Genomic DNA, 13,803 nt, shown 5'->3' with positions numbered 1-13,803 from the left:
TGGCTAAAAAAAGCAGCTAGTGGGAGAAGCTAGTAAAAAAAGCAAAAGGTATCAAGTGGGGGTAGCCCATATTAAGGGTTCTCAGCGATGACCACCTGCAGGCCCCACCTGTGGAAGGTAAGTGGCGGTCAACCCATTGGCTATAAGCACCAAAGGGCTAACAATGTTCGCAAAATTGTCCTTCAGATGTATGTAGCAGGAAGATAGCAGCAAAAATGTCAGCCTCCTGTTAGGACCTCCACCATGTAATATAATTAGTGATTACTAGACTTACGATTGTATAAAAAATGTATATTGATGTAGGGCTGGGTTGATGATTATTGCTTCACAAAAACACTTCTGAACACTTAGTTAAATTATTTAGTAAGTAAAAAAAAAAAAACTTTTGAAATTGAATGAACATAATTGAGTCAGGGATCGGATAGTATTTTCGGATCAGTAAAAAAAAGAAGATAAATAGTACTATAGAAAATAGTAATAGTAGTAGTGTCTTCATTTATTTTGTAAAACACTTGCCCACTGAAAAAAATCAACTCATAATGTCTAATATGGCCATTTAGGATAGGAACACTACGTACAATATGAGGCAGATACATTCTTATTTTATACATGGTCTATCTGTGAAATAAAAAAAAGTATTGATTACTTAAAGTTGTTTTCCTAAAATCTAAACCACTATATTTGACGTTGTGAGTTGAATGTTTTTATTTAATTATTTAATGGGAAAAAGTTAAAATAAATGAAAACAATAATGAAAAGACCTCAAAGTGCAATTCAAGGCACATTCCCTTCTTTTAAACGCGGAGAGTGAATTGCAAAGTAGCCTTGGTCCAATGTTGAAAAAGCAGTAAAGAAAGCAAGCTAGGTACCAGCTGTCAAACTCATTTATGGCTGCCAACCAGGCTGAACCGGAGACTCGTTACTAATGTTAACAGCTAGCTGCTAGCCACTAACGTTGGAGATTTGTACCATACCATACAATGGTGGCATAATTTTTCATTAGAAAAAAATGGTTGGTTCTCCCTTATTCTGTTCTTTAGTAATCACCATTTGAAAATAGCTTGGTTTCACCAAATTCACCAGTCTCTAACAAAATAACTCATTTGCTCCCCCAAACTTAAATACATTCTATTTTAAATATTTTAAGTGTTCCAAAGACTTATTTATACTTTTTTTTTTTTTTTTATGGTAGAGCATACAGAAAGGCTTTGTTGCAGCCTCTCAACTGCAAAGAACAATTGAAGAAATGGTAGTTATTACACAAACGGCCAGCAGGTGGAAGCAGAGCAAAGGAAATAAACCAGGGCCATGTTACTCACTAATCTAAATCAAATCAAAATAAATTTGTGAATAATGATGAAACTTAGCTATAGTTTAATGCTAATTGCTGCAAAACGGAAACATAAATAAATAAAAAATTCCTAATGAAAAAAAAGACTTTAATCTTTCTTTGGTAGGTTCCACGTTGTATACATACATATATATATATATATATATATATACATTCTTGAACAAAAGTTGTTGATTTAAGAAAAACTCAGATTTCATGGGTGCAAAAGTATGTGAACCTCTCACTTAATCGGACATTGCACCTCCTTTTGCAATGAGAACTTCATCCAAACACTTTCTTTAGTGATTTATCAGTCTTTCACATCTACTTTGGGGAAATTTTTGCCACTCTACCCTTCAAAATGCAGCCAGTTGAGAGAGGTTGGATGGGCGTCTAGCATAAACTGCCCGCTTCAGGTCCCGCCACAGTATTTTGAATGAATTTTAGTCAGGATTTTGACTGGGCACATCCAGAACATGAATATTGTTGCTCTTCAGCCATTCCTTGGTTGTATTGCTGGAATGCATTGGATTATTGTCATGTTGCATGATCCATCGTCGACCAGGCTGTAACTTCACAAAGGATGGCTTCAGGATATGTTCCAGGATTTCACAATATTCCTCTGAATTAATTATTCCTTGGACTATGTGGAGTTGTCCAGGTCCTGAGGATGAAAAGCCATCCCAGAACTTAACATTCTCACCCCCATGCTTCACTCTAGGGTGAAGGTTCTTTTGCTGGTATGCAGTGTTGACTTTTCACCAAACATGACTGTTTTAGTTGTGACCAAACAGTTCAGTTTTTGACTCATCTGTCCACAGAAGGGACTTCCACAAAGCTTCAGTGTTGTCCAGGTACTCGCTGGCAAAGTTGAGATGGGCAGCTTTGATCTTTTTTGTGAGCAGAGGCTTCTACCTAGCAAACCTTCCATGAAAGCCTTGTTGATTGACATTTCTTCTGATTGTTGAAGCATGCACATGGTGCAGCAAAAGAGGTCTGCAAATCCCTTGATGTGATGCTCGAGTTGGCTTTTTACCTGAATTATCAATTTTCTTGTGGTTCTTGCTGATATTTTAGAAAGTCGTCCACTTCTAGGCAGGATTGTAGTAATTTTCAGTGTTCTCTATTTGTAGATGCTCTGCTTCACAGTGGAATGATAAAGCAAATGTTTTTTTTAGATGACTTTAAAGCTTTCCCCAGACAGATGTGCTCTCACTACCCACTTCTTGAGGTTCCCTGAGATTTCTCTTCCTCTCAACATGACTGACCTGTATAGGTTCACCTGGATAAGACTGAAGTGATGTGGTTTTATCTCTGTTTCAGTCAGTGATGCACAATTTATTTGCTAAACCTTTCATTTAATTGGTCCATTTCAGTGGTTAGTTTAGCTACCACTTTGTCCTAACTGATCCTACTTGACTGCTTGTTTTAAGCAATGCAGCTCAGGTTTCACTTACTTTTGCACCTACATGAATTAACCTAAAACTCTTTTTAATTAAGTTTTGACTACACAATTAATTAAAATAAAGAGCAATGCAATGAATTGATAAACCTTCACCTGTTATTTCATATAAAATGTAATGGTTCAGAGTGAACAACAAAATCAGGTTGAAACAATTGGAAAGTCCAAATTGCTCAAGAGGTTCACAAACTTTTGAGCAGCACTGTATATATTTGATGTGTGTGTGTGTGTGTGTGTATGTATATATATATATATATATATATATTATAGTACAAAAGGTTGCCGCCCCCTGTCCTAGTAGTATCAGTATACTCGAGTTGAGGTCTGAAAAAAGTAATCCTGAACATCACAGAACGATTATTAGGGGTGTAAAGGTACATGCATTGGAATTTAGATTTTTAAATACGAATAATTTGATACACCAAAACTCATTTATTTGATTGCAAGCTGTTTTTTTTTCAGGTTTCTTTAAATCAATTCCAAAAGAGTACTTAGCTGTTTGTTTTTTGAATGTCACTCCCTTAATATACCCAATGTGATTAATAGAACCAAAGTGCATTTATAAATACATAAATTTCACAGTTATTAGCAGCCCTCTGAAGCCAACCATAATTATTGTATGTCCTGTGATAAAAAAACAGTTGACACGCCTACTCATAACATTTGATATATTGTGGGCATCCATCCATCCATCATCTGAACCGCTTATCCTAACGAGGGTTGCATAAAGCTGCCAATTATCATAAACTGCATTAGGGATGATTACAAAGGTGTTCGTGTTAGCATTATATTACACTAGAGGGTGCTGTTGATGAACTGTTTTGAGATGTCTTGTTCTGCTGCTCTTTAAATAAACTTTTGTGATCTTTGCATTGCTTTAACAGTTAATATAAAGGCAATTTAGCACATCAACCCACGAGGCCTTTGACATGATTCTGTGTGTGTTGTTTCCAGTGCTGATGATATCGTTGTTAAGCTAAGTGGGAATCAGCTGACAATGGATTACCTGGAAAAGAACGGTTTTGAGGAACCCATCCTGATTCAGAAAAAAGATGGTTTGGGCATGTCTATGCCACCTCCCACCTTCTACATCAGTGACGTTGAAAATTATGTTGGTAAGGAAACAAATGACTGATTATCTTGATTTAAACTGTTTCTGCAGTAATGTCAACATTAATTTTGTCATAACGTAAAGCATGAAAGTAAGAATATGCATATACAATATGAATAAACCCAATAGTAGCAGTGTAAGAAGCTGGAGTTAATACAGTACCTGTTGACATTTCCTAACCATGTACTGTGGAACCTTTAAAGTCAAACACAATCAATACGCAATTTTTTTGGTGAGTTCAGTTTGTTGTAATTTAAAAAAATGCATAAAAATTTGTAATTAGACTAATGAAATAATCTCCATCATTAAATCGTTCTTAACTAGACAGGCGGCAATTTAAAAAATAAATAACTAAGTGCACATGTACAGGGGTTTATTTAACAAAGCAGGTTTAGTGAGAACTCTGGGTCAAGAAAGACTGAAATGTGGGAAACTTTGCATGTTCCGTTTCAGAAAGGGAGGTAACTGAAACCAGAGAAAAAGAGGTAACTCTAGCCTGTTTCATAAAAAGAGGTAATTTAAGTTCTCGGTCAGTTACCGTAGTAACATGTTCCATGAACCAAACCTGGTCAGGTGCAGGTTTTTCACAATAAACCTCAAGGTTTTCTCTGTCCAGGCCTCCTTTCACCCACACATGTATTTCATTTCCTCATTCATAAAGTCCGCTGCGGCGAGTTTTTGCGTAAATACACCTATAGTCTATAGCGTAAAGTCCACTTTTGTCATGAACATGGCATATCCTTTTGACAATGACTGTACTGATGAAGGTGCCGCATTATTGCGCAGGGAATTAAATATTTGTCGTGAGATTGTTATCAGACCGCGCATAGATATGCTGGGATTTTCGGACAGTTATTTTTTTGAGCGGTACCGTTTCACATCACAGTCCATCATCTACATACACAACTTAATCCGTTTAAAATTTGCAACATTACCGGCACCGTAGTCATGCACTCACATCACAACATATATTGAGCGTTGCGCTCTGCTTTTTTCTTATAACCGTTTGAATAATGTTTTTATATTTCATCTTAAATTAAGTGCGCTTTTCCCCTGCAGGATTGCACCCAAATAAAAATGAATTAATGACTTACCATTCAACAGGTTTCCCCTGTAATATTATTGTGATTGCAAAGAACTACATTTAAATTTACGCATTGACCCGACACCCGAGCAGCAACATTCTCCCACGCCGCCTTCCTCTATGGAAGCAGAGGGTGGCGCCGCGCTGTGCGCTTCCCTGTTGCCATGGTGACTCGACGAATCGGGGCTCCATAGATGTGGACTTTTTAGTGTAGTGTCAATGCCAGGTGAAACTACTCTGCGTTTATATAACTACCTCAAATCATCTGTCCTGGAACCGAAAACGCAGAGTTTCCTATCTGAGGGCATGTCAACTCGCTGTTGATGGTTAGTCTCTGTGTTTGTTGAACATGCTTTGTGTAATGGACCCCAGATGCATGCCAGAAAAATTGGAATATCGAGGAAAAGCCCATTTATTTCAATAATTTATTTCCAAAAGTGAAACTTTCATGTTACAACAGTTCACTCACCAAACACAATGTGAAATATTTCAAGACTTTATTTGTTTCAATTTTGATGATTATGGCAGAAAGAGACAAATGTAAAAAAAAATCAGTGTTTCAGAATTTTTTAAATATTTGATATGACCAACAAGAAAGGATCTTAAACACAGAATTGACCAACAAGAAAGGATCTTAAACACAGAATTGTTTGCCTTCTGAAAAGTGTATTAACTCATTCAATCCCCAAAACGTGTAAACATTTTTTTTAATACTTTGTCCTTCCCCCTCAAACACATTTTTTAAAATGTTTTTTTTTAATGCAAGAGCATACAGAAGGCTTTGATGCAGCTTCTGATGTAAAGAGGTGGCTTAAAGCAATGGTAGTTATTAAAAAAATGGCCAGCAGGTGGCAGCAAAGTATACGAGATCAGACATGGCCATGATGCAACAAGCTCTTTTTCTTAGTGTTTTCATCAGGAATGTGAATATTGATTAAACTTAGCTATATTCTAATGCTAATTGCTGCAAAACAGAAACAAATACAAGTATACTTTTTATTTTTTCTGATGAAAGAAGAGACTCTAATCTTTCTTTTGGTAGGTTCCATGTTTTTATGCACACAATATTCTGTGGGCCTTGCAAAATCAGTCCAAATTCAGTAAAACAGCCGGGAGCGAAGGGAGTTGCTTTAGTGAAATGGGCTGGGAGTGAATGAGTTCAAGGAATATGCCCTCATTACTTTGTTAGCCCTCCCTTTACATCATTACAGCGTTGAGACGACGTGGCATGGAGGCAATCAGCCTTTGACACAGTTCAGGTGTTATTGTGGCCCAATTTGCTTTGATATTGGCTTTTAGCTTATCAACAATTTGAGATTTCTCTTTCCTCATCTTCATCTTGACAATACCCCATAAATTTTCAATGGGGTTCAAGTCAGGCGAATTTGGGGCAATCAAGTACTGTTATTCCATGGCTATTAAAGCAGGTATGGGTAGTTTGGATTCGTGGGCAGGTGCCAAATACTTCTGGAAAATAAAATCATTGTCTCCAAAAAAGCTCACCAGCAGTGGGAAGCATGTAGTGTTCTAAAATGTCCTGGTAGACAGGTGTGTTGACTGTGGACTTGATAAAAGACGATTGACCTGCACCAGCAAATGACATGGATCCCCAAACCATTACTGACTGTGGAAACTTCACACTGGACTTTAAGCAGCTTGACTTTTGTGCTACTCTGGAACCTTGATTTCCAATTAAAATGCCAAATTTACTTTCATCCGCTTTTGGTACATTGTTTTGGATTCAGGAGTGGCTTGAGTCATGGAAATCTAAAGCTGTAGCCAATGTCATGCAGATGTCTCTTGTGGTGGTTCTTGATGCACTGACACCAACCTCAGGCCACTTCTCATGAAGCTCCCCCAGATTTTACTATCACCGTTGCATGACATCCTCTCCATCCCTTTCACTGGTGCACCTTTTTCGGCCACATTTTCCACTTCCTCTTAACACTGTAGCATATACATTAATACAGCGCTCTGTGAGCATCCGGCTTCTTTTGCAATTTCTTTTGGAGACCTTTTTCCTTGGAGTGGGTCGATGATGGTTTTCTACACAACCGTCAATCAGCAGCTTACTAAACTACAGTCATTTCTGGACTATAAGGCGCACCTGACTATAAGCCGCGCTAGCTAAATCTGGGGAATGCTCGAGTTTGTTACACATATAAGCCGCACCCGACTGTAAGACGCAGGTGTTTTAATGTTACTGCACCGGGTTCCCGCTTCTTTCTTTTCCATAATGAGGGCGCAAATTGTCTTGTTCTCGTTCTGTCTCCTACTGTATTTGGGCTCACTTGGTTTGTTTTTCTCTGCCTGACGCGCTTGTGCTTCCTTCCCTTCCCTTGTGATCTGATGGATAAGCCGCACCTTTGTATTAGCTACAGGGTCGAATGCAAGTGAAAAAAGTAGCGGTTTAAAGTCCAGAAATTACTGTACTCAACTCAACCCGAGTCAATTTTATTCATAAAGCACTTTAAAATTACCATAGCTGCATAAAAAGTACTGTACATGGAGTAAAAAATAAGTCATGCAATAAAGACATGTACAACAAAAATAATGCAAAATAACAAATTAGTAACATAAGAAGTAGGTATGTGAATAAGTAAAAAAAGACATCAATAAATTAGTAACACAGAATACAGAAGTAAAACACTGAAACGAGTGTCATGCTGAATCAAAAGACAAAAAAAAAATACACTACTCACAAAAAGTGAGGGATATTTGGTGAAATTTCAGGATAAGCCTAAAATGCATTCAAACCTTCACAGGTGAACTTAATGTGACCTTCTCCAAGTTTTTGAATGCACATGTCAAACTGTTAAATGTTTCAGTACTTTTTGCACAAGTAGCTGTTCTCTAAAGAGGATCTCAACGGCAAAATTCACAAACGACAATGCTCCACCTCATGGAGGTGGCATCATCAGGGAATGGATGTTGGAGATTGGTGTACCTCAAATGGAATGGCCTGCACTTTCTCCAGACCGGAATGCTATTGAAAACCTGTGGGATCAGCTGATTCGCCGTGTAGAGGCTGGAAATTCTGCACCCCAGAAGCTCAATGACCTGAGGGCTGACCTTCAAGAAGATTGGGATGCCATGCCTCGGCAGACTTGTGAACAGCATGAGACGTCGTCGTCAAGCTGTAACTGATGCTCAAGGGTGCATGATGAGTTATTGAGACGTTGCAATTTTTTGTTGTTCCCACTATTTTTGTTAACTTTTCTTTCAATTCAATGAATTGCTTGAAATGAGGAAATCACCAGTCCTTCTCCTAAATGTCCTACTTTCATGATATGACATCACTGTCGCATGAACTTTTTGCATTTTCCATAAATTTCACCTGAAAGCCAAATATCCCTCACTTTTTGTGAGTAGTGTATGTGTTCAGACGGAGACAATTTAAAGGCTGGGGTAAATCTCTGCAGTTGTTTTGCGTTAACTAGCTGACAAAGTTGAGACACAGTGTTAAACTTTGTCATGATACTGAAATTTTGTGCAACACTATTTTTGTGCGTTTCTACACTAATCACCCCCCCCCCCCCCCAAATATCCCCTTTTTTTTCTTTTTTCTTTTTGTGGAAGCTGGACGGATATGGAACAGGAGGCATTTGTGTGTACTGTTAATGGAATGCTTTTGTCCAGTATGTGAGGCATTGCAGAACACGGAAGTACTTATGAGTTAAATTATATGGCTACTGGACATTCATGAATTTATTATCAGCGTAGTTAATATTTGTGATTGAGTGATTCTTAGTAAGGATTCTAATTTAGCGACTGGAGGAAATGAGATGTTTACCCTTCTGAATTCATATACTGATTGTTATTATGAAACACTTGAATCATATGGAAATGGAACAAATGATAGGGATTAATTAGAAACGATTAATTAGAAAGAACACTAAAAAAGCCTCTTTGCCTCACTCTATCCTAAAAGGAGATACTTGTCTTTACAATAAGGAAGACATAGCAAATTAATTGAACCATTTTTTTGTAAATGTTGGGCCTAGTTTAGCAAATTATATTACTCAGCCAAGTAATATTGATGATGTAAGTAATTTGATCGAAATAAATCCAAAGGGTATGTATCTTAATAAAATGAAAATTAAATGAATTAAATGAATATGAAGTAATAAAGATTGTTAGAGCTTTTAAAAGAAAACGGTCTACAGATAATAATGGTTTGAATATGGCCCTAATTAAGGATACTATTGAAGTTGTGGTTAAACCTCTAACATACATTTTTAATCTGTCACTTTCAACTGGAAAATTTCCAACTGAAATGAAAACAGCAAAAGTGATGTCTTTATATAAGTCTGGAAAAAAAGATACAGTGTCAAATTATAGACCAGTGTCCCTGCTTTCACCATTTTCTAAAATTCTGGAGAATTTTTTTGTGATTAGACTCATAAACTCATTGTTTGTTTGTTTGTTTATTAATCAGGAAAGTGATATTACACTCTAAAAACCGTTGGGTCAAAAATAACCCAACTATGGGTCAAAAATAGACCGATTCTCTACTTGGATTGATTTGACCCAACTTTGAGTCAAGAAATGGGTATATTAGTGTAAAACAGCTAATAAATATTGGTCAGATTCTTGGGTCAAAAAATTGGGTCATTTTGTATGAAGGTACCCAGAAAGTTTGGTCAAATTGACCCATAAAGTGGATTGGTCAATTTTTGATCCATAATTGGGGTACAACTGTTTTTACAGTATAGCATGCATTTTCAATTTCACCCATCTGAAATTCAGGGAAAAAACAAATGTGAATTGCATGACAGGGGGATCATCGACACTTGAAAGTTGTAACGCACCCGTCATGTTCTTAGCATCGCTTCTCCATCGATCGAGAGAGGGGCGCCCTGCTGTTGGGCCCCTCCCCCTGCTCCGTTCCTCCAGGCGCAGAACGAGCGCTGGCCTGGTCCTTGCGCCCACGGGGGCACTTCGCGGAGGCCGGTGGAAAGGACTCGTTTTCCCGCGTGCAGTCCGCGTCGAGGACACCTCGCAGATGCCGGTAGAGAAGACCCGTTTTCCCGCATGCAGTCCGCGTCGCGGACACCTCGAAGCCTCTCCTGCATACCAACCGCCTCTCTACTAATCTCACGCGGGGCACCATGCGGCTGCCGGTGGAGGGCGGTATATTCCCTCGCACACAGCCCGCAGCCCAAGTCGCGGCCAACGGGCTCGGCCGAGGAGGCCACCGTTGAAACCTGGATGAGGCAGCGGCAGATCCCTCACACCGCCAACCGAATGAATGCTGAATTTAAGCACATTACTAAGGACAGGAAAATAAACTATTGTAGCAGTCGCGGCGAGTGAAGAGGGACAGCGCTGTTCGTCTTTGGTTGTTCCCGGTCCAAGGCGAACATATTAGCTAATAGCTATTAGGCTACACTCTTGTTCATCTCTTTTTTTGAGTTGCCTCTAAACGTCTGCAATCATGTGCGCGATATATTGTCAAACAATATTTTGTCCCAGCCCTAATATATATATATATCAGCTTTATTTCGGCTTTTTCGTTCAGGGGTCGCCACAGCGAATCAGTTGCCAGAGTACTTTGAAGAGTTGATGAATGAGGAAAATGAGAGAGAATGAAGAGTAGAAGAGGTGACTGTTGTGGATCAGGAAGTAGCAAGGTTGAGTAAGGATGAAAAGTGAGAAGGGCATTGAAGAGGATGAAGTGTGGAAAGGCACTTGGTCCTGATGATATACCTGTGGAGGTATGGAAGTGTCTAGGAGAGGTAGCAGTAGAATTTCTGACTGGGTTCTTCAACAGGATCTTGGATAGTGAGAAGATGCCTGAGGAATGGAGTAGAAGCGTGCTGGTGCCCATTTTAAGAACAAGGGAGACGTGCAGAGTTGTGGCAACTACAGAGGAATAAAGCTGATGAGCCACACAACGAAGCTATGGGAAAGAGTAGTTGAAGCTCGACTGAGGGCAGAGGTGAACATTTGTGAGCAGCAGTATGGTTTCATGCCAAAAAAAAAGAGTACCACAGATGCAGTATTTTCTTTGAGAATGTTGATAGAGAAGTACAAGGAAGGTCAGAAGGAGCTGCATTGTGTCTTTGTAGATCTGGAGAACGCTTATGACAGGGTGCCCAGAGAGGAACTGTGGTTTTGTATGAGGAAGTCTGGAGTAGCAGTGGTGCGTGACATGTATGAGGACTGTACGACAGTGGTGAGGTGTGATGGAGGGGTTCCAAGTGGAGGTGGGACTACATCAGGGATCAGCTCTGAGCCCCTTCTTGTTTGCTATGGTAATGGACAGGATGAGAGGACTATGATGTTTGCAGATGACATTGTGATTTGTCTGTAGTGAGAGCAGGGAACAGGTGGGGGAGAAGCTAGAGGCGTGGAGGTTTGCCCTGGAGAGGAGAGGAATGAAGGTTAGTCGTAGCAAGACGGAGTATCTGTGTGTGAATGGGAGCGACCCAAGTGGAAGAGTGAGGTTACAGGGAGAAGAGACCAAGAAGGTGGAGGAGTTTAAGTATTTAGGGTCAACAGTCCAGAGCAATAGAGAGTGTGGAAAATAAGTGGTGAAGCGTGTACAAGCAGGCTGGAACGGGTGGGGAAAAGTGTCAGGTGTTGTGTGTGATAGAAGAGTTTCAGCTAAAATGAAATGAAAGGTTTATAAAACTGTGGTGAGACAAGCGATGTTGTTTGGTCTGGAGACAGTGCTACTGAGGATAAGACAGGAGGCAAAGCTGGAAGTGGCAGAGATAAAGACGCTGAGGTTCTCCTTGGGAGTGACCAGGATGGATAGAATCAGGAATGAGGATGAGTCAGAGAGACCAGACTGAGATGGTATCCCAGAGGAGAGATAGTGAGTATATTGGCAGAAGGATGCTGAGTTTCCAAATGCCTGGCAGAAGGTCTCGAGGAAGTCCAAAGAGGAGATTTATGTATGTAGTTAAAGAGGACATGAAGGTAGTGAGAGCAGACGATGCAGAGGACAGGGTTTGATGGAGGTAACTGATTCGCTGTGGAGACCCCTGAAGGGCAAAGCCGAAAGGAAAAGATGATATATATATAATTATACAGTGGAACCTCAGAGTTTGAACACAATTGGTTCCTGTGAAGTGTTCAAAGTCAGATTTGTTCAGCCTATGAAACGTTTTTTTCCCATAGGAAATAATGTAAACTATTAATCTGTTACGAAGCTCCCAATTTTTTTTTTATCCTATTTTACAGTAATTCCCATTTTTGTAAAAACCTGTACACCCTGTGCATTTAAACAATAAAAAATAAAACAAAAAATAATCAACAAAAAATATGTACCTCACCTTTTTTGTTGCGATGTGATGGCATCAGTGGATGGATGTGGAAGGGAAGTCGCCCTCCATGGTTTGACGTGGTGATTCTCCTTCTGGGCTTTTTTTCAGTCGCTTCACTTCCCCCGGATTGCTCTCTAAAGTTGTAGCTTTCCTTCCCTCTTTGAGAAAAAATGTGTCCAGTGTTGTCTGTTTCTGCCTTCGCTGCAGAATTTCCCTAACGTGACCCATGGCGTTGTCATTAAAAATGTTCACTGCTCTATTCACCAACACTTCATCCAAGTGGAATTTTTGTACGAATTGTTGAACTTCACCCCACTTACCGCGCAGTTCTCTTATGGCAGGACTCTGAACTTCCTACCTTGGCTTATCCTCTTCAGACGACATTTCCTCCATCAATGTCTTTTGCTGCTCATTTTGCAAGTGCAGCAGCTCTTCAGTCGTTAACTCGGCTGAATGGCCCTCCAACAGCTCCTCGAAACATTTAAAAACCCTTGGGTTTTCCAAATGATAGACAAGAAAAGGCTTCACTTTACAGTCGCCACTTGCATTGGTGCAGAGCAAAACTGCAAGTCTGTCTTTCATAGGCTTTTTCCTCTTTTGTTATGTAAGTTTTGTTGGGCATACGCTTCCAGAAGAGCCCAGTTTCATCGCAATTAAACACTTGTTGAGGTAGAAAACCCTCCGCTTCTACAAAGTCACTGAATTCTTGCACATACGCTTCAGCTGCCTCTTTGTTGGAACTAGCTCACCATGACTATATATATATAGTAATTAATTATTTAAAAAATCCTGTAATTAAATAGATTAAACATTTTAATTGCATGACAGCACTAATATATATATTAATATATATATATATATATATATATATATATATATATATATATATATATATATATATATATATATATATATATATATATATATATATAATATATATATAGCAGCTCCAATCTCGGGACTGTGTGGGCGGCTGCAGGAGCTTATTTAGCTTTTCCTAGGACAAAGCCAATGTGACACTTTTCAGTGTTGCTGAACACCTTTAGGGTAGGCTACAGCTGCTATGGCTTTAATCGAGGCATCCGAAAAGATGTGGAATTCCTTCCTGTAGGCGGTGGTAAGAGTACTAGGAGTGTAAGCTCTTGGAATCATGAAGTTGCTCAGACTTGTGTAAGGAGTTTTCCCATACTTTCCATTCAGACTTCTTTTCGTCAGGAAGAGGACTATCCCAGTCGGGGACCTCACCACTGGTAAGTTCTCGCAGTAGGAATTTCCCTTGAATGATGACGCAGCAAGTCCAAGGGGGTCAAAAAGACTGTTTACAGTAGCTAGAATGCCTCTACGTGTGAATGGTTTCTCTGCAGTTCCCACTCTGAATGTAAAGAGGTTGTGTTTGAGGTCCCAGCTGATCCCTAGATTACGTTGGATGTGGTCTGAGCTGTCATCAAAGTCTAAATTCTGGAGACTTTTTGCATGGTCATCTTGAGGAAAGGCTTCCAAAACTTCAGGATTGTTTGATACTATCTTATGGAGCCGCAGGTT

The 13,803-nt window shown here is 39.4% G+C and overlaps 1 protein-coding gene across 2 annotated transcripts in view; it reads left to right on the top strand.

The window, feature by feature from the left end:
• The window catches only part of phf2 (PHD finger protein 2), a 128,940-nt gene that overhangs the window by 27,131 nt on the left and 88,006 nt on the right, over positions 1–13,803 (top strand). For both annotated transcript variants that reach the window (XM_086088000.1, XM_086087999.1), the window contains one exon: positions 3,747–3,907. In XM_086088000.1, the coding sequence (XP_085944126.1) occupies positions 3,747–3,907 (161 nt within the window). The remainder of the gene's footprint in view (positions 1–3,746; positions 3,908–13,803) is intronic.

This window comes from Leptonotus elevatus, chromosome 10, assembly GCF_054856555.1.
Source record: "Leptonotus elevatus isolate MCC_2025b chromosome 10, RoL_Lele_1.0, whole genome shotgun sequence".
Lineage (NCBI taxonomy): Eukaryota > Metazoa > Chordata > Actinopteri > Syngnathiformes > Syngnathidae > Leptonotus > Leptonotus elevatus.
Note: the sequence above shows the minus strand (reverse complement) of the source record. Positions and strands in the feature narration are given on the sequence as shown.